We start from the raw sequence: 22156 nt of genomic DNA, 5'->3' as shown, positions 1-22156 counted from the left end.
GGAAATGGCAAACACCCAACTTGACATACTGTTTAAAGCAACTCAAGGAAAACAGAAAAGGAGGTCCATTATAAAAGCAGAAAACAAACACGTACGTGTAGAATCAACAGGAGTCAAATGTTGATCTCCGAAAACAAATAATCAGAAACAACACAGCCATAAACAGAAAGCGAGAGATGGTGGAAATGTAAGAGAGGATTGACATTCCAGGGGTAGCTAAAATTACAACAGCTACAAAGAGATCCAAGGACAAGATCACCTCTAAGCATATTGATCTTTTTTTATTACTATAACAAAATATCTGAAAAAGGTTAATTTAAAAAAAAAGAGGTTTATTTTGGTTCATTATTCTGGAGGTACCAGTTCCAGTAGATCTGGTGGTGCCTAATTGGGAGCAGAATTGAAAGACAAAACAGAGAAACACAAGGAAGTGTGTGTATGTGTGTGTGTGTGTGTGTGTGTATGTATGTACCAGAAGGAGCCAATCATGCTTTTGATCACGAAAATATATCTAATTCTAATTACTTTCCCAAGACCCTGACTCTGTATGCCAAAATGCAGTTCAATTTCCTCCCTTTTCACACTTATAATAAGGATCAAATTTAAACACATGGAGCTTTGGGGAAACCCTCAAATTGTGTCCAAACCATAGCATTAGAGCCAGTGAAACTTTCTGAAAGTGAGAGAGTTAGGAGTACTCAGCCCTATGACATCAGTGCTCATGGGTCTCTGCTAAAAATGACACAGAAAGACTGTAAAAGCCTCGTGGGTGACTCCAGGGAAACTTGTCATTCAGACATACAAGTACTGGTGTACATAGGAAATCACAGAGACTATGGCAGTAACATTCAAGGCCTGCACATATTCAAACCAGACCATCCCAACACTGAGAAGGGGAGGAAGGACCCACTCCTAGCCAAGAAGCTATTTGTAATTGCTAACTGCTGGGAGAGGAACAATCATTTTTCTCTGTGGAGTGTCGCTGGGCATACCAACCACACTCTAGGGCAGACCCCAAGCCCAGGAGTAGATGGTCAGCAGAAACAGACTCCATTTGGGAACAATTTCTGTTTTAATGATTGTCTTGCTGTTTTGTTTGCTTTCTGTTTTTCTTTTTAGTTTGCTTTGATCCTTGGTTTGTTATTGCTTTTGTTTGTTTTTAAAGAGAGAGAGAGAACCTAATGTTGGCTGGGTAGGGAAAGAATATGATCAAAATATATACTGTAAGAAAAAAACAATAAAAATTAGTTTTAAAAGGCATTTTTTAGAAAATTATCAACTCACCAAGAGTAATTCAAGAACAGAAATGGAATCCACACTGAAAACTTCTCCCCTTTGAAAACCAGAGGGGCTTGAGAGATGCCTCAGTGGCCCCCTTTTTGAGGGACCGAGGTTCAGTGCCCAGCACCAACAGTGCAGTTCACTAACGATCTGTGACTTCAGTTCCAGTGGCCCTGATGCCACTTTCCGGCCTCTGCTGATACCAGGTAGGCACATGCTGTGCACACACGTGTGCAGGCGAAACACCCATACACATGAAAGTAAAATATAAATTTAAAAAGGACCAACAAAAATGCAAAGACCAGTCTACCAATAAATCAAAGACATTCTAAAAGGAAAATAACATTCATGTGAATGATTAATTTGAAAAATTATGTAAGTTCACTCAAGAAATAGAATAAAAACAAATGCTGTTCCTGATAACCCTAATGATTTTTAAGTGAAAGAACAACAACAGAAAAAATGGAAATAAAAAGTTACAGGCTATCCTCATAATGAGGGTAGGTACACTTATCTTAGAAGGTATTCCACCAAAATTCCTGATGCATAGACTAAAACTGTATCTGAAGAGTTACATAATGCACAGAATACATCACCCCCCCACACACACACACGCTCGTGCACGCCATCCTTGCCTTCATGTCCAATGCAGTGGCCATCCTCAGGGTACCAGATGCAGGCCATCCAGCCTGATGACCCCCAGCTTCCGGAGGAGGACCGCTGGCTGGAAGGCACAGTCAAGACGCCCCAGCACCAAAGGGTTCACTCACACAAGCTCAGTGCCAGTCTCGGCTCTGCTTGTTGAAGGAAATCAGTTTCTAGATCACGGGGACCCTTAGCTCCTGCAGTGAGGTAAGGAGCCTTGGGGTGTGTCATGCCCCACAAAATTAAAATCACAACAGCCAACGTTGTTTTCACAAAGAGGGTAAAAGGGCTCCAAATTTCGTGAAAAGGCAGATGGGAGATGGGAAGAACCTGTTTTCGACAGTATAACTTCCTGATTTTGCTAGTCTATGGAGAGTTTGGCGGAGTGCAGATGTGTTTGGACTTGAGGTATTTTCTTTTTGCTTGTTTTTCTTTCTATTCTTTGAAAGTTTCATATAAGTATATAATAAATGTAGTCTATTTTAATCTTATTATCTTGTCTACTCCCCCAACATTTACTAAAATTCTTTTTTCCCCCTGAAAAGCTCCCTCCCTGCTTTTATGTGCAGATTCTGCACATCCAACCCTGAGTTTGTGACTGCCTGCTTGAGCGTGGATGGAAGGTTATTGACCGGAGCATGGGCAGTTTTCTGGTGATGATGTAACTGCAGAAAGTAACACACACCTTCTCCCAGCCAACAACTTCCAATAAGTATTCCCTCGGAGAGCAGGATACCTGTGGGAGCCTTTTCCTCATCCATGATGAAACTGTGATGGATAGGTCCAATCCTGTGCAGGTCTTCTGCAGGTTACCATAGCATCAGGGAGGTCAGGGATGTGTGGCCAATGCTGTTCTGTAGGGGACTAGTCCTTTCTGCTTCAGGAAAGTATGGAATCTAACTGCACATGGAGACACAGGGTTCTCTGGTGTCTACCCTTAGTTAACCCAGTTGTGCAGGTCAAAGAGACCGGCCTCTCAGGAGGTCGGGTCCACCTTATGTCATGCTAAGGAGAAAAGAGGAATGCCCTGACTTGTGACCCTTTGTCCAGCCTGTGACTGACCTCTGTGTCAACCTAACTCAGCTAGCTTTGCTTCCTCTCTTCCTCTTCGTCCTCTGGGCGGCTGCTCAGGTTTTCCTTCTAAACTCTGATGAAATTATTTGGGAGCTTCTGTTTAGCCCATTCATAACATTCCATTAAAAAGACCAAGAACTCCAGTAAGAGATGCCCAACTTCTCCAGTAGCATGTACTGACCCTGGGGCAGGGGGGGACTCCCCAAAATTTCTAGTCTCATTCTCAACCCCTTCCTCTCACAAGCTCTCCACCCCCATGTCTCTGATGTATATATATATATAGTGAAATGTCCTCCTCCACAGGGACATTCTAAGCCTCCAAGGATCAGATCTGATGAAAACACATGGAGGCCTTGGCGGTACTTTGACTTCTGAAACTGTAATGAGGTTGTTATGAATCTCTACCGAATTGACCATTATTTTTGAAAGCCTTGACTATGTCCCTCATAGCCAAGATACTTTGAGTGAAAATTAACGAAACTCTTTTCACTAACCGTCAGGGGAGATAAGCAGGCAGAGAGGGCTCTGGGAATGTGCAGCAAAGATGACGGGGACGGGATCTCAGCCGTGCAGAGGGTGGCACTCGGTAGGAATGGGGAGGATTCACCAATGACCCTTTCCTGTGGCAAAGAAGTGGTGGGGTTTCTGCTACCATCTGGTGTCTTTGTGCACTGCACGTTTTGTTTGCATGTCATAAAGTTTTCTAAAGCATCATGCCACAGCGTTTTTCTACTTAGTCTCTGCTCGTGGGAGAACTTGTGTGACACAGACAGGACTGCTCCATGAATTTGACTACACGGTTACACTCCACAACAGGGACACAGCTTAAATCTTTGCAATGTGTTATCCTGGGACTGAGTGTTTGCAAGTGCCAGCCAAGACCCTCCAGGCTCATGTCCCTCTAGGCTTATCCCCACATTCCCACCAAGGGGGTGACTTGGAAGTGCAGCAACGTTCCTTATATGATATTCAGTGACACTTGCTACCACTGAGAACTTTGTTTCTACAAATATGAGGCCTGGTGTAATTTCCAAGTCCTAATGAAATCAGACATCTGCTCACTTTTCTGTGTGAGCTCAGTGTTTAATGCTCCTGTGTATTTCACTGTTTCTCCATGTTCTCTATCAACCCTACAGTCTCAATGCTACGTAAGTTATTAGGTTTAAATTTAAATTTCATGGTAACTATGTTTGCCAATGGCTATTAACACTCCAAAATGACAACAATGTATTTTAATTGTACTTTACCAAAAAAGCTCGTCATTTTGAAATCATCTGCATAGGTGCTTGCTGTTAGGTTTTGTATACATTTTTGTAATACAGTGACTTATGTTGCAATCTATTGTTAAGGAAAGAATGCTGATTAATACTGCAGTTTTTCAATGACACAAAATTACTGTTTTGGGATACAAAAATAATTCAACCTCAAAAGATAACTTAAATTTAAAGGAGATACTAGTGTTTGTGAAAAACAGCTTTATTGTGTAGATGGGCATTCATGAAAACCAAACCCTTTGCTGTGTTGCTTTTCTTCTTAAATCCTCCCTCCTTGTGTGGAGGAAGCCACTCACCCTAGCCCTTCCCTCTCTAGAATGCACTAGCTCACATCTGCTTCAAGGGACGAGTCTCTCATCCTGAAATCTTTTTTGGGTTTTCTAGGGCCTGAAAAAAATCACATTAACTCTATCCCCTCCAAACTGTCCCTTTTATCTCCATGTCTCCCTCCTTTCCTTCCTCTGCTTTTGTATAGTATAGTTTTTTTTTAATGACCTGATACTTTCTGTTTTTACCTTCTCATTTATTTCACCAAAACTCAGCGCCAAGAAACCAGGACTCTTGAATCTTCCAAATCCACAGAGCAGCAGCAAGACGCCAGTACACAATAAATGCAATGTGAATGTTAGATCACGTTTGAGGAAGGCGCATATTTTAGATAAGTTAGTCTATTCGATGCTAAGAAAGTACAGCGGTCAAGAAGGCACATATTTTAGATAAGTTAGTCTATTCGATGCTAAGAAAGTACAGCGGTCAAATCCAGATGATGGACGCAACTTTTACGGCTATAACAATTGTCTGCAGTTCATACCACAGACACACATTTCTAAGTTGAAGGTGTTTTTTTGGTACAACTAATTGATGGGGTTGTGAATTGAAGACAGCATGTTTTGTACACGGCAACAGGTGAGTGGAAATACAGTTGGCCACAAACATTAGCCTGCCAGGTGTCTCAGAGGTGGGACAGCCAACAGTGACACCTTTATTTTCCCCTTTCACTATCTAAAGGGAGTTTTTGTAAAGCAAGAATGCTATGATCCAATCATGTTCCCTTGCTCAGTTGTCAATTCTGTTACTTAGAACTGACATCTGGAGCTATTCATATTACAACGCAAGTAAGAGACGCTTTAAAATGTTTCACTTTGCAAAAAAAGAAATCATTTCCCCCAAAGTCTATAAAACGTTTATTTGTGTTTAAATTTCTCTGTTTCTGATATCTGTTGTCTTAAACCAAGTCATCTAGGGCCTGCATTGCTCACGAGACCCGGCACTGACTTGGCACAGAAGATTCTAATTTCCTTTTTTGTTTACTTTCTATTTTGCTTTTTCCCCCATAGTTTTTCTGATGTCTAGGTCATTTTCTTCACTGAAGCAGTTTCATGCTTTCTCCTGCTCAACTTTAGGCCGTGGGAACCCCAGCGACACTGCCCACCGCCTGCTGGGGAGTCTCTTTAGCTTGGTGGGCTTGCAGCACAGCGATGGCTTCATCGATTTTGGTGTGGAGACACTCTGGAGACTCAAGCATGTGGCGCAGTTCCAAATTGTCAATCTCCAGCAGCATGCCGGTGATTTTACCAGCCAGAGCGGGGTGCATGGCCTGGATGAGGGAAAACAGCCATTCCCCTAGCATTTGCTTTTGCGTTTGAGGAGAAGCCGACGCCAGCATGGAGGCCGTCAAAGACGCTTTACCTGGGGCAGGGAGCGCAGACCGCTGCTGCATGGTGACTTGGGGCTGTGCTGCTGCACTAAGATGCTGAGGGGGGTTCCGGACTCCCGCCGTGTACTTATACTGGGGAACTGTGCGGGCAGCAGGAGCAGCTGCAGCTGCGGGATGCGAGCCCACCATCTGTGTGGATGCGCTGGCGGCACGATGTGTGGGCATACTCCGGAGAGCCTGCGAGGAAGCTGGCCCTGAAGCACTAAGCGACGACGGGATAGTAGACGGCTGGATGGCACTGGACACACTCTGGAACGGATGAGCCCTGGCACCCTGAGCACTCCCACGGGGGCCCGGTCCCTGCTGAGTGGTTTGGCTGGGGGCGTAGTACGCCCCACAGTTCTGAGTCTGCGGTGTGGCTGCCACGAAGTAGCCCGGAGGAGCCTGAGCTGCCTGGAAAGGGTTGATGACCGGGCTGGACACCTCGCTGACGTTGCCTGCCATCCTTTGCATGTACTGATTGCTGAGGTGGGCCTGGCGCTCCTCTTTGCGCTGGGCCAAGGCTACGTAGAGGGGTTTGGTGGCCACGATCCTACCGTTCATTTCTGTAACCGCTTTGGTGGCCTCTTCCGGGGAGGAGAAGCACACGAAACCGAACCCTTTGCTGCGGCCGCCCTCCGTGGTAACCTTGGCGCTGGTGATGGTACCGAACGGGGAAAACTCCTTCCGCAGACGCTCGTCGTCGATGCCGTCGTCGAGGTTCTTCACATACAGGTTGACACCCTGGCCCCGGGCGCCGCTGTCTTGGGGCGCCTGCTCTGCCTTGCGCTTATCTTGCTTCGTCTGCCCGAATTTGTGCTTCAGTTCCGTCTGCCGCTCCCCTTTCTTCTGAGCCCGGCCCACGTAGATCTGCTTTCCGTTGAGGTCTTTCCCGTTCATCTCGTCCACCGCCTTCCGCGCGTCCTCGTGCCGTTCAAAGCTCACGAACCCAAACCCCTTGGACTTCCCGCTCCCGTCCGTCATGACTTTGACGCTTAAGGCGGGCCCGAACTTGCTGAAGAGGCCCTGGAGTCGCTCATCATCCACGTCGTCCCCCAAATTCTTGATGTAGACGTTGGTGAACTCTTTAGCCCGGGCTCCAAGCTCGGCCTGCCGGTCTCTCCGGGACTTGAACCGCCCGACGAACACCTTGCGGTCGTTGAGGGACATCCCGTTCATCTTCTCGATGGCGCGCTCCGCCTCCTCCTGCGTCTCGAAGTGCACGAACCCGTAGCCCTTGGAGCCGCTCTCGTCGCACACCACCTTGCACGAGAGGATGTTCCCGAAGGCGGAGAACGTGTCGTACAGGGCTTTGCTGTCGATGGACCTGTCCAGGTTTTTGACGAAGATGTTGCCCACCCCGCTTTTGCGCAGCGACGGGTCCCGCTGAGACCACATGATGCGGACCGGCTTGCCCTTGATCACGTCGAAGTTCATGGTGTCCAAGGCCCGCTCGGCGTCCTCCAGCTGCTGGAAGTTGACAGACGCGTAGCCCAGCGAGCGGCGGGTGGTCCTGTCCCTGTAGACCCGGATGGAGAGGATGGGCCCCGCAGAGCTGAACTTCTCGTAGAGCATTGCCTCGGTCACGTCGGGGTGCAGGTCCCCCACGTAGAGCGAAGCCAAGGAGTAGCTGGGGTCGCTGGGGTTCATGGCGGACACAAAGGCTGGGCGCGGAGAGGGACCAGCGCAACCGGAATGGAAAGAGCCTCAACCGCCTGGAACTTACTCGGCTGTCCAGGCACGGGCGGGGCAACTTCCGGTTGGGTGCGAGCCTGCACGGCCTTAAGGAGCCAGGTCTGGGTGGAAACAGACCTCCATATTGCTGGGTTCCGGACACGGGTGCCTGGTTGGTTCTGCCTGGTCTCCCCATTATGGGATCAAAGTATTTTGGTGCAGAAGACATGGATTTAAGGATTTCCTACTTCTTTTTCTATTCTTTATTTAAATGGTGTGTGTTTGGGGGTGGGGGTGATAATAAATGTTTGCTCTGAGCTTAAAGGGTGCACTTGGTGTGTTCTGCGCAGGCTTCAGGGAATGGTCGAGGGAGCTACTCAATTCCTGAGATCAAGTAAGAGTTCAAAGTCACAATGCCTCCAAGAATAATACCCGCTTAGCATAGTCTAGCTCAGTCTAGAAGGTTGATAACAGGCGAATGCAAACACACAAAGAGAAGGTAGGGGAGAAAAACATCCACTTTGAGGTAGTTTTCCAATCATATCGCAAAAGAAAACTTTCAATGTTTTTGAGAACTTAGAAATTAATCAAACAAATATAGTAATTTAATAGAATAAAATACTTTTAAAAGAAATTAGTCAAGCTGGAAATCCCCCATCCCAGTCAGTGCAATATGCTATAGCAAATTATAGAGTAAAAATCGACACTTGGGAGTCCGAGATCACGATGTTAGTAGAGTGTGTCCAGTGTGTGTGGGGGGGGAGGTGGGGGTGTTCTCTTGAACATAGGTGACAGTCCACTACAAACTCAAAAGGTGGAAAGGAGGAGAAAGGCTTTCTAGACACTGCCGAGGAAAACAAAATTCTCCCAAAAGCCAAAACCTCAGTGATTAGATTTCACTAAATAAATTTCAAGGTGGAAAAAAAAATTTGGAGCACAGTGATGGCTCTCAGTTTGGCTGCTTTACTTATGGGATTTTTTAGAACACAAAAAAGAAGTGGTCTCCTGTTAAGGTGTTTCACATTAGTGACATCAAAAATATGAAAATAATGTACCATAGGCTCAAACTTCATACTTCAGTCTAATTAAACTCATAATTTAGAGAGCTATGAATTGACTCTCTGTTGGCATATACTTTATTCCAGATGCAACTAATTAGTAATAGGAAGATAGTGGCTTGGGGATGTTTATGTTATGTGGTGGGGAGGAATATCTAATAAGCTACCAAGAGAATGGCTCTGGGAGAAGGGAGGATGTGTGAAGAGCATCCCACCCTCATGCTAAGCATTTCCTATGTCCCTTAGTGGGATCGTTTATTATTATCATCAGTGCCTTTGTGTGATAATAGATAATGTTTACACTTTCCAAAAATATTTTATATGCACAATGGCATAATATGTCTTCAATGCCACCAGTAACACCACATGTTTCTAAACAAGAAACTGAATTTCTGAGAAGCCAAGGTACTCAAAGGAAGTCACTTTTGTTTGCCAACTATAAGCTATAGCTTACTGTTCCATTATCCCTAATGATCTTTGCCTGAATGTACATTTTGTTGCCAATTCAATTCATAAGAAATTAGAATCTCTCAAAAACTAGTACAGTGTTATAAATAAAAAGCATGACGTTAATGTCAACTGATATTCTCTATTTCATCAATATCAGTGTGTCCTTGGATATTCACTTTCCCTCCCTATTGCTTTCTGGGCAGCTGTTCCATCGATCACAAAGCCACATACCCAGCCCTTAATCACGGAGCTATTTCACAGTGGGTAGTTCATAGACATTTCAGAAGCCCCTGTTCCGTGCAAGCAAATTTTCAAGTGTGAAACTCTGGTTGGTTGTAATATATAAAAACAAAGTTGATCTGCAGATGTTGTCTACATAGCTACTTTTTTTTTGTCTTCTAAACAGTACTATTCGGGGGTTTCCTTCTATCACATGGATCTAACTCAGTCCAGACACCAAGGCTTGTGAAGTCTCCAACGGAATAATCTGTGCACAAAGAATCGTTGTCATCAAAGGAAGATCATAGGCCAAGCTGGCTAAGAACAAGCTGCCATATAGAATTAATGAAGTCAATTTTCTCTTCTAACAAACAACAAAAAAGTGTGTTTTGTTCAAACAAAGAAAGAACCAAAAGCAAATCCCAACAAAACTCCCTACCAGACCTAAGGCCGAGCCTGTGTTTCAATTGCTTCAAATGCTCCCTGTGCTCTGAGGATTCGGCACAATCCACTGACTCCGCATGCTTATGGACTCCTCATGTCTCGAACTGGAGCTGGAGCCCGTCTGGTGTTTCCGTTTTAAACACTCTCATCTTACAGACTGAGACTCTGAAAATATGCACCTCCTCTAACACTCCTAAGTGATAAACTGAAGACATTTAGTATGTTGTCTTATTTAGCCGTGTTTTTAAAAAGAAAATAAAATAACTGCAAGGAGACAATTACAGTCAAATTAAGGGAGACAGGTATTATATTATTTAAATGTGCAATTTAAAACCACATATTGAGAGTTACAGCCCATTAATGTAAATTATTTCACAGTGAAAAATATCTAATTATCTCTCCCAGATAAGAGATATAAATGTAAATGCTTCAACCCAATCGTAATAAGCTGAAGGGTGAAGGGCTACACAGTTAGATGCTAAGAAGGAACCCAGAGTTGAATTGTCTGTGAAATTTGCCCACGTGTCTCCGGTGCGCTATTCTTGACGGTTTTCTTACAAAACAAGGTAAGAAGAATGTATTAGATTTTTTTTCCTGTGTTGGAACTGCATTCTTTTATGAGCAATTATTTGGTGTGGTAAGTGATGACATTAACTTAAAAAACACTCAGCTATCATGGTTCTCAGTAAGACATGTCTGCACAAGTTAGTCTACATAAATTAATGGTAGGGATGTTTCACCTGCAGTTAAGTGCAAGCATTGTAGGGTTTAAGATATTGAAGATTTTAAACACATGCAGAAATGGTTCTGTATTACAAGGAATGTTCCTAAAACCCTTGGAAGTGCCCCTTGTCATAAAGATTTGTTTATTGGGCATATCTAGACTAGGGGGTGTCTATGCTTATTTTTCTACTTATATAAAGCTGAGTCTCTGTTGCAAAAGCAACAGAACCCAGCATCAGGGATATTGGAGCCTGGGTACACTGTTTGGTTATAAAACTATTGGTTACCAAATGAAGGGCCCAAAAGCAGGGTTCTGATTGGCTTTATTGGCCAAGCTGACACATCCCAGAGTCACCTGAGAAGAGACTCGGTAACAGATTGTGGGGAACTGTCTTAACTAAGTTAATTATGCAGGGGCAATCCAGTCCACTGCTGGTAGCGCCACTCCCTATGCCCTAAGCTGCAGAACAGTGAAGAAACTGAATCAAGCAGAAGCAGAAAGTGAGCACGTACGCATCCTTTTTTTTTTTTTTTTTTTTTTGTCTATGATCTTGACTGCAAATGTGATGTGACCGGCTCCTTGAGGTTCCTGTCATTAATTCTACCACAACAATAAACTGTATCTGGAACTCCGAGTTCAAATAGACCATTTCTCCCCTAGGTTGCTTTCCATCAGGGTGTTTTATTAGAGCAACAGAAATGAAGCTAGAGTACAATGGTTTCTGTTATCAGAAGAATAGAATAAATAGCTCCTTCCACAGAAGAAATTATTTTGCTCACCTTTCCCTTCCGTCTAAGGTTAATTATTCCACAAAAACAAATTTAATGGGATAACATCATCTTTCACATGTGCTTTAGCATTTTCCCACTGGCTTCAGTTTAATACAAAGGCTGTGGATTTATTTGGCAGGAACATGCTGCTTCATACAGGACTAAATTATCAGAGCTCCTTCTTGTGGCAAGAAGAGTGGTGCCTTAGGGTAAGTATGTTTTAAGTACAGATGGGAGACAATACCACCTCACACTTTACCTATATAGCTAAAACCAACATGAGTGTCATATCCATTGGCCGTATGGACACTAGAACATGCTAGGGGGAAAGGGATGGCAGCTCCAGACACTGGTAATTTGGTAATGACATCACTGCCACTTGCACCTGTGGCTAGAGTTTATGGTGCTGGAAGGAGCTATACCAGAGAGAAAAGCATCAGTCTTACGCAGCTATGGACACTGAGAGCTACAGCAGTGGCCTTCCTGGAAGATATGCCAACATATCACAAGGCCAAGAGTACCCAGAGTAACCATTCTTTTTTATTAGGTTTAAGGACAGCTGCACTAATGGGACCCACACCTGTCACAGTCAATGAGGCTCGATAGATCATGCACCCTAGTGGGGAAGCTATTGCCCGTTATTCTGCTAAGTGGGAATATCAGCACAATGACCCCTTGTGCCATAATGTTCTACCCAAAGAGCGGCGTACCGCTCAACCCTCACCAGAGATGCTTTCTTCTTGCAGCGAATGGTAATTAAGGCGAGACTGACAGCTGCACAACACGCAGAGAATGAAAAAGATCATGGAATGTTCAGCCCTAAGTGGGCTGCCTGCATCACAACATGTCCCCAGAGCTCCAGGATGTTTGCAGGCGTGGTAGAAAGCCTGTAGGAGTCAGAAGATGTGGCTGCAGTCAAGGAGACAGCATTTTCCAGACACAACAGGGCAGCTGCACACATATCAAGTCGCAGAGGTGGTGACAACACATACAGAACCTGCACAAACTCAACCCAGACAAAATCGGAGCACGGGAGACGGGAAGTAGGCATCACTGCCTTTGATTGCTGCCGGTAGCAGAATGGGTTCCCTTAAATGGAGTGATAGCTAGGGCAGCAGCCTCACTCCAGAGCACATGGCATGCTCACGAGTAGTTGGCAAGCACGAACTTCACTCCATGGCCGTCCGTTTTGAGACAGAGATAGGACATGAGGTCGGGTGGGCAGAGTGCTGTGGAGACTGGGGAAGATTGGGAGAGTGAGATGTACATGAACAGAAATGTATGAAATTCGCAAAGAAGAATCAAAGCATTATTTTCTTTTAAAGAACCCCCTTAGCAAATATTGGAGGCTTCTTTGATTTATGTTCTCACATTGGGAAGCAGGCTCTCTGCTTGTTGAGTGTGGATTGTCTGATGTGACCTTACCTGACCCGGATCTGACCTGTCCCAGCTCAGGGAAAGCAGGAATGGCCTCTTAGAGCATGGGCATGAGACCCTACTTTGAAGGCACTGTGTCCACAGTTAAGACTGCCGCTGGATGGTACCAAAGGTCGTACGAAGGCGGAGGTGTGTTTGCTGCACAGTGTTCTTGTATGAGTTTGAAAGAAGTAGTTAGAATGGGAAAACCTAACTGCTTTTTGAGACCCAGTACTAAAGTCTTCCTAATTCAAAGTAAACATCTGTCACTGCTGTGGAGTTGCTATCCCTCTGAAATGCACGGAAGTGGCCCAGGATTGAGGACCCGTGGTAGCACCCAGTCAGGGAGGGTGGGCCAAGCAGTGGGCACAAGTTCGCTTGTTCCCTGGCATCCGATTCTCCCCTTTCACCAATAGATGTCCCTGTAGCAAATGAAAGCGTTGTGAAAGGCGGCCAGGGGTGTAATTAAGTGAGACAATACAGATGCCAGAATTTAAACACCGCCAGTTTTATGTAATTTAATTAATACTGTGGAGAGGGTGGGAAAATGCTGGTCTGTGCAGTATTTTGTGAAGGAACGAGCTGCTGACTAAAGGCCATCCCCCTGACGGATAGCGGAGAGGCAAGAGTGATCCGTAGATGGCTCTATTGGATTAGAAAGAACAGCCAAGCCCAGGGTCCTGTTTATTATTTCATGCCTGACATTTTATGAGCCCGTGTAATGTAATTATCTACAGAAATTCCAGCAGCATGCTGGTTGTCTCTTAACTGGTGCACCTGCACAGACAACCTCACACACCTCTATTACTCAAGGTGCCTCTGCTCTCCTTCACTGGCACATGGCGCCTAGACCCAGGAGGGAGGAAGGGAAACTTGAAGCCAGAAAAATGGGTCTCTTCCTTAAAAATATAAATAGGCAGGAAATGTCATTACTGGTTCTTGTTTTGCTTTTGATTCGATTCAGACATCTTGATAAATGTGTATTTCATCTGCCTCAGAGAGGCGGCAGCTGCAGCTGTAGGTGGACTCCAAATCAATTTTAGTAATAACTGCTGGTATAGCTCCCCTAAATGAAAATTAGGGGACATGAAAGGATAGGAGAGGCTGTGAGCAGAAGAACTGTCACTTAGGTGCTTTCTGTCCTATGTGGGTCCTTGGTGGCAGTTTATAGATCCAGAATAAGGGAAAACCATGTGTAATTTCAAAGAGTCGGGGGTTTGCAAATTGCCTTAATTCAAATTGCTATCCCTTTCTCCACTCTTTGTACATCATAGTTCTTCTCAAAACTTTCATCCACGGCACCTCACATAGTAAGCTTTCTGCTGTGTTCCGCAGATGGAAGTGGGGTGGTGACGAAGCCACCGGAGAAAGAAGCTGCCTGGTGTCTAAGGGCCCCTCCCTCTCACCTCAGTCACTGCGTCTTCTCTCTACACACACAGCCCTGGGGGTGGCTTTTGTCGACCACCCAGTTGTCACCAAGGATGGTCAGAGCAAAGCGATGAGCAGTTTTCAGTTAGAACGCATGTTCGAAATGAGGAGACATGTGTCACATCTTTGACTGCTGGTGCACTAACGTGTATGCTACACAAGTCTTACGTAAGCTGCACTAAAGCATGCGTCCTTTATTCTTTTCGTTCTCTCTTCTATGTCCCTGTCCCTCTGTCTCTGCCTCTTTGACTTTCTTTCTCCCTCTCCGTCCCCTTATTGTTTTCAGGTGCTTGGTATCGAACCTAGCACTCACCACTACTAGGCAAGCCCTGAACCAGCTACCAACCACAACTCCTTTTCAGTTCTGTACATGAAACAGATGTACATTGACCATGTCCAGCAAAGATTGTGTCCCATCTAGAGGGGTGTGTCGGAGGCAGGAAAACCCTTCTGCATACTGTCACCTCTAAGTTGTTGTTTTTGTCTACCAGTTGTCAAGCGAGGAACCTCCCCCTCTTGGTTATTTCAACAGCAAGCTTTATTTATCTACAATATTATGTACCAGGAATCCAGTTGGGGCTGGTCAGGACATTTATTTTGCTCTGAAAGATGTTATCTGGTGTATACAGTGTCTCTACTTGTTTATCCGTCATGTTGAGGGAGAAGCAGCAAAAATGTGACTTCACTCAGCCAAGTTGGTGTCCTGGATATGGGGCAAGGTCCAGGTGGTCAGCTTAGGATGCCTTGTTACAGAGGATTCACAGTGTTGCGCACACTTGGTGAAAGTTCAGGCAAAGAGCCAGGCCAAAGCCAAGAGGTGTTTCTTAAATAATGCTAGGAGTTCAGTTATGAAATTATAAATCTAATCTGCAGTACCAAATGCGAGCCCACACACTCTTTGAAGCTCACTTCACGGTACTAGGGCTGTGAGAGAAAATTCGGCTGTGCGAGAAAATTAGGGGAAGTGCTAATAAAAATCTTAGGATCCTAGGGAGGGATGTCTTATTGTTCTATTCACAGGCTTTTCTCCCAGAGAATGGGGCTTAATTCCCATCACCCAATGGTGGCAGCTCACAACCATCTGTAACTCCAGTTCCAGATGTGAGATCTACTGTCCTCTTCTGGTCTACAGGTACTATGCACACGTGATGCACAGACATTCTTAGAGGCAAAACATACTACACAGAAAAATAAAATACTTTTTAAAAAAAGAATGCTGTGTACTTATGGCCTCTTCAAGCTTCCTGGATTCCTGTGGAGGCTTCTCCTCTCCCCCTAGACTGCACACTCACAGCACCTCCTGCTTTCTGTCTTTGCTCAAGTCACCTCTTCTACCAAAACCTTCACCACTGAGATACACGAAAAACGAGAAGCAAATATGTGTTTCATATGTCAAAGCCCAAATTGGAATGTTATCTTTACGTTCTCTTCAAAAAAAGTTCTTTTTAAATTCTACCTTATCTCTCTCTCTTCATGCTTTATCATAAAAACCCCGAACAGCACATCAACAATACCTGGAAACTTTCTAAGGCTGGGTCCACTTATGTGTGTGCTCTCTTCCATGTTCCTGCAAATACCAGTTTTGTCAGAAGGTCCTTAGCTACACAGCGCATGTCTCTATTTTCCAGGTGTGAACCCAAGGGTCATCGTGGACAATGACACCTTGTCCCACCTGCTGTGAGGCCTGCATCCGAGAATGTAGCGAGGTGGTCAGGATAGATGACACAGAGACCGGTCGGTTGCTTTAAGAAAACTTTATGCTTCCCAAGTCAGCTTAGGAGGAGACCCCAGTCTGCTTAGGAGAGAGCTCTCAGGAGAAGTCTCTCTAAGAAAAAGGAGCTTCCCTTTTTAAGGACTTCTGCCATTCATCTACATACCATCCTTTCCAGACTTCTCACCCTCCTGGCTGGTGGTTTAATCTCCGGCCCCAGAATCGGGGAGACACCGCAGGGAAACAGGAAGAGGCATCTAGCCGTAGGGGGTGTGAAAGGCATGGTATTTCAGTGAGTAAGCCCTTATCTGAGCCCTATCAAGAGCTTTAGCACTGAATTGTTTTCAGTAAACATTACACAGCTGCCTGCTCCCAGGCCGAAGGGGAAGTGGGTTTCTGCTCAAGGTCTGGTGTCCCCACAATTCACCCCTTTTTATTTTTAAATGAGGCACTCCTGGCTTAGGTCAAGTAGGGTCACCCTCCCTGGCCAGTCTTTGGGGGACCTTGAACCCCTGTCTTAGGTGGGAGAGGGTCTTCCCCACAGGTTTCCCGTCTTTGGAGTAGCCTCACCCTTAGAATCATCTGTAATAAGGCGTTATGGCTATCGGGATTGCCATGGGCTAAGGCACTTTGAATTCAGCATGAAGCCAGAATGCCTACTGTCACTGTTACCATTCCTAGGACCCCCACTGACATAGTGCCTCTCTGTCATCTGCCCATCCCCTGATCTGGGCCTTAGCATTCTACCACCAGCCTTTCTTTGCTACAAGGGTGTTTTATAGTTACAATTTGACGGTCAAAACAGTGATAAGGTTTACAATCATTTTAAGATCTACTTAGGAAAGCATTAGAGAGTGCACTTGCACAGATACATTAGGTACAATCATTGATGTTACACATGTAGCATTATAAAAAATATGAACAAGAGGCTTGTGCACTATTTACAGAGTACCAATTTGTTCCTGTGGTGATGTAGTCTGTCAGTAGTATCAGCCGAACATGTAACCCGAGTCAAAGTCTTTTTGTCGCACCAGGACAAACCACATTTCTACAGAAGAACACACTGGCATAGGTGTGATTCCAGAAACAGGAACTACCAAGTCTGATATTTCAAGTGACCATGTCCTGTTCAAATACTGAAAAGAGGCTTTTGCCACTCATCACAGTCCATACCAATGTCCAAATGTTTTAAATGGGTCCTTTTTCCCCCAAAGGGAAAAGCTGGCAAAATGAATTCTGTTGTTTTAAGGTGTATCAAAGGCTAACTGCTAATCTTCCAGTTTTGTTGGCTTTGGGATGAAAACTCACGGGTCCAGGAGGTTGATGTAGCAAGCCTGATGAGAAACTGGAAATCTCGAACTGACTGTTTTATTTATGATTCTAAGGGTGGGGCTACTACAAAGACGGGAAACCTGTGGGGAAGACCCTCTCCCACCTAAGACAGGGGTTCAAGGTCCCCCAAAGACTGGCCAGGGAGGGTGACCCTACTTGACCTAAGCCAGGAGTGCCTCATTTAAAAATAAAAAGGGGTGAATTGTGGGGACACCAGACCTTGAGCAGAAACCCACTTCCCCTTCCGCCTGGGAGCAGGCAGCTGTGTAATGTTTACTGAAAACAATTCAGTGCTAAAGCTCTTGATAGGGCTCAGATAAGGGCTTACTCACTGAAATACCATGCCTTTCACACCCCCTACGGCTAGATGCCTCTTCCTGTTTCCCTGCGGTGTCTCCCCGATTCTGGGGCCGGAGATTAAACCACCAGCCAGGAGGGTGAGAAGTCTGGAAAGGATGGTATGTAGATGAATGGCAGAAGTCCTTAAAAAGGGAAGCTCCTTTTTCTTAGAGAGACTTCTCCTGAGAGCTCTCTCCTAAGCAGACTGGGGTCTCCTCCTAAGCTGACTTGGGAAGCATAAAGTTTTCTTAAAGCAACCGACCGGTCTCTGTGTCATCTATCCTGACCACCTCGCTACATTCTCGGATGCAGGCCTCACAGCAGGTGCGACAACACCTTTCCTTGCTAACTTCCGGTTTCCTGTTCTCCCAAACCAACACCATCAGTTTGGGGTTTCTGTTAGCAATTATCCCACTTCTGGTACCAAACACTGCTTCAATTTTCTATCAGTCTACTCTAGGACAGTGTAGTTTAAAGAGAGATCTATTATTGATTACAACTCTCTGGGTCGGTCCCCAAGAGGTTCCCTGATTCACATTGAGGTCATAGGAAACCTGACTAATTACAGAATGCCTTGATCACACAGTGATTATTTGTATTGATCTCAAACTTCGTTTAGGCGGGGCTGTAGTCTGGGACTTGAGTACTCTCCTAGGAGGCCTTTTCAGCGTAGAAGCTTCAGTTTGATCACAAGGAGGAGGCTAGAATTCCCTGGAGGACATTCCATAAAAGTGAAAGCAGAATTCTCCTTCCTATATAGCCCAGCCTCAGGAGTCACATGACATTAGCCTAGTCATAGGGAGAGGGAATACAATCTGCCTGTCACTGCAGAATAGATGGTGTTACACAGCCAACTGTGCAGACACTTGGGGTGCTGTCATAAGTTAAATGTCTCAGTTGAGAAAAGCGGTCCTGGCAGAATGCCATGAGAGGGTGTGATAGGAAAAATGCATTTATCCCAAGTTCATACATTGAAGTCTGAAACACCAGTGCTTCAGAAAGTGGTCTTACCTAGAAATTTGGTGAGATGTGGGTTACACTGGAGTGATCCAGGTCTCTGGCACAGCACTGTCATCCGTGTAAACAGATGAAACTTGGACACACAGATGCACACAGGGAGAATGTCAAGTAGGGAAGGGGCCAGAAATGTGTGTGGAACTGAGAATATCAAGAAATGTTGTGTGTCAGCAAACCGAGAAGCAGGTAGGGCTGGGCAGTGAAAGTGATATAGATTATCTTAACAGCCTCAGGAAAAAGGACAGCCAATGCCCTGATCTTGGACTCCAGGCTCACAAACACAAGATCTGTGGTCCACACTTGGTGTGTGATGATCTGTCATGGCTGCCTTTGGAAGTACAGACAAGCCACCGTAGGCCATTGGCTGAGCATCAGCCCAGGTAGGTAGAATATGCACACAATGCTTTCCTGTGGCTAAAATCTGAATTCTTCAAAGATCTAGGCAAGAAGGAGTTATCTGGTTTACTTACATAAAATTTTCATAAAAAAGAGAAATAACATATTTTTTCCAAGATAGTTGTGACCATCTTTCACTCCCAAATCGCACATGCCGCACTAAGGAGACTGGCATCTGAGTGTGGGGCTGTGACTCATGTGTGTATGTATGTGTTTGTGTAAACATGCACATGTATGAGGTATGTGCATATATGATTTGTGTGCATGTTCATGCATGTGGGTGGTGTGGACACATACACTCTCAACAGCCTACACAGGAAATGCTTCCAATATTGGCACTGCTGTCATTTTACACTGCTTATCAAGAGACACACGAAAATCTCTACTTCTGGCCCGTAAAGTCCTTCACAAAGCCAGGATTATCCAAGTGTGTGGCATTGATGCCTCACGCGCTTGGGTAGCCAGTGGTCACTGCCATTTTTACAAGGCACTAGAATTTAGAAGCCACTTTATTTTGGTGACCAAGAGCTCTGCTCTGCTAGTTTGCCTCAGAAGGGTTCTGTTCCCTGAGGCCAGTGCAGCACACTGAACCTCCCATCTAGAAGCTAGAATATGGATGAGGGTGTGACAAAGATTGATCTGTCCATGGAGGATTGAAATGTGAGCGTCTGCTGCCACAGTACTAAAAGGAATTAGACTCATCAGCTGGAGTGATCCATAATGATGTCTGTGTTTGCTCTCAGAATGCTAAGGGAGTCAACCACCCACTTCATCGCCAAATGCGCTTTCTTTTATTTTACCCTACACCCCCCTCTTCATTCTCTCAATATATAGATTTTTATATAGATAGACCTCCAAATGGTACCACCAGCTCGAGCAAAGAAAAATTATAATGAGCTAATATTTTTTGATGAATGCTAGTTTCTATGCCTGAACTTAGGAGCATAAATATTCCTTTTAAAGTGATACCGCCTGCAAATAAGATCAAATCAAATTCCAAGGCACTTTGTTAATGAAAAGTATCGATTTTTATACCATTTGGTCCAAACCACTGCCAATTCCCATGCATTTGCCATCCTTTTAAACAATGAGCTCATGCCACTAAGACCTGCAGATGCCCTCCCATTTCTCCTTCCCAGTGGCTCACTCTGCCCTCCCTGAAATGTTCCAGGTCTCAGCCCTCAGTCTCTTTGTATCATGGAAAATCACTTCCAGGCAGATGGCTTCCCAATTGCCATCTCCACAAAACCGCTCACATGGATGACTTCTCCTTTCCAGCCTCCTCTCTTGCTTTCCTCACTCCTCTTTTTCTAGAGGTTGAGATTTGCAAGCCTGCTGTCCAAGTCTGACTGCCTTTGAGGAAGCAGGAAAAACATCCAGGTCAAGCTCTCTAACTCCCCCTGGCCTGTGGTAACCTCCTTACTCTCTCACAATCCAGACACGCTGGCTGCCGTGCTTCAGTTCCAGGAGTACAATTCAGTGTCCCCACTGGGTGTTGCAGGAAGATACATGAGGTAGAGTAGGCGGGGAGGGGCTGGGGCGGAAGTTGACTGGGTCCAAGGAATGCAACCCATCAAAGCTAGGCCAGTGGCGATGGAAAAATCACAGAGAAGTCATTGAGTTAATTCACCTCTGTGTGTGTGTGTGTGTGTACAAGCACATGCGTGCATGCATGTGTAGAGCCTGTGGGATAGGCTAGGCTGGCTGACCAGGGAGTCCCAGGGATTGCATTTCTCTACCTCCACAGTGCTGGGATTGCAAGCGTGCACTACCACTTCTGGCTTATTTCAATGCGGGCCTTGGAAATTGAACTCCCGTCCTCATGCTTGCAAGGCAGGTGCCGAGTCATCTCCCTAGTCCAGCTCTATTACCTTCTTAAGCAGTAATTACAAACCATGTATGACACCTCGTGTGACGAATTAAATGTTTACTTGAATCTAGCACTTATTTGGCTTTAGTGTGTTTAGATTTTTGTCTCCCCAATAAAATTACAAATTTCCAAAGAAAAGATGAAACAGAGGATTTGCTTAGATACCTGGAAGGTGTGCTTGTTTGTCAACTTGACATGAGCTTAGATACATCTGGGGAAAGAGAATTTCAGCTGAGGAATTGCCTCTATCAGGTTGGCCTGTGATGTATATTTTTGATTGCTAATTGATGTAGCAGGGCCCAGCCTCCTGTGAGTAGTGCCAACCCTAGGAAGGTGGACCTGGGTTGTGTAAGAAAGGTATCTGAGGAGAGCAGAGGAAGCAGGCCAGTGAGCAGTGTTCCTACATGGTCTCTGCATCAAGCTTGTGCCTTGAGTTCCAAGAGTGACAGACTATAACTTGTGAGATGAAATCTATCCTGTCCTGCCCAAGTTGTTTTTGGTTGGTGTTTTATCACAGAAACACAGCAAGGGCAATTAAATCATATTTTCCTGAAAGACCCTTTGAGTTGGTTCCATTCACCCTCAGCACTTAACAATCTACATAGTCTTACTATAATGCAAAGGCGACATTATGCTGAGTAACCATGGTGAAATACAGGAGAAGAGACCTCCCCTGGGGGCTGTTTGGACAAGTAGATAAGGGCGTGTGCCAAGCATAGAGACTTCCTGACAACAGGGGGAAGAGGGGAAGGGGCAGGGAGAAGAGGCAGAGGACCCTTAGGAAAGAATCAGTAGTGTTTTAGAATAACCCACATTTAATGAGCTGTCTTTATTGACACGCGGTTTATGTTCCTGTGTGGCTCAGAGCATGACTCCACACACAGCACTATTCAGAAGAGGCCGTTGTATTGGAAAATAGAGGGATTTTGCTTGGCTAACAGTATCTGTGTGTATGTCTGAAACACACAAACATGATCCTGAGAATCTCCAAGCAAGCATGTGCCATTCTGCAGAGGTACTTAGGGCAGAGATGCCAACGTGGGTGACCGCTATTCTGCAAGGCAGAGGAGCCTTTGCGAACCAAATGCCAACATGTCAACGTGTCAACGTGCCAACGTGTCAACGTGCCAAAGTGTCAACGTGTCAACGTGCCAACGTGTCAACGTGTCAACATGAGTGATCCCATGCCTACCTGCGTGCTTTCTTCATTACACAGTTGTGTGTGGCTGGGTCAACTTAGCAAAATGAGTTTTTTTTTTTGTGGTCAACACAATGGAAGCCTAGCATGAATCAATCATTGTTGGCATGGCGTAACTAAATAGTAAGACAGGGTCAGGG

General features: G+C 45.2%; 1 protein-coding gene and 1 long non-coding RNA gene across 2 annotated transcripts in view; both read right to left on the bottom strand.

The window, feature by feature from the left end:
- Positions 1-22156, bottom strand: part of LOC110339592 — a 296369-nt gene that overhangs the window by 152810 nt on the left and 121403 nt on the right. The window lies entirely within an intron of this gene.
- Positions 4783-7706, bottom strand: LOC101843657 (polyadenylate-binding protein 1-like). Its single transcript, XM_040728176.1, has one exon. The coding sequence runs from the start codon at positions 7618-7620 to the stop codon at positions 5674-5676; it is 1947 nt and encodes a 648-aa protein (XP_040584110.1). The 5' UTR covers positions 7621-7706; the 3' UTR covers positions 4783-5673.

This window comes from Mesocricetus auratus, unplaced genomic scaffold (genome assembly GCF_017639785.1).
Source record: "Mesocricetus auratus isolate SY011 unplaced genomic scaffold, BCM_Maur_2.0 Super-Scaffold_100018, whole genome shotgun sequence".
NCBI classification, from domain to species: Eukaryota; Metazoa; Chordata; class Mammalia; order Rodentia; family Cricetidae; genus Mesocricetus; species Mesocricetus auratus.
The sequence above is the reverse complement of the archived record's forward strand: the minus strand, read 5'-3'. Positions and strand labels throughout refer to the sequence as shown.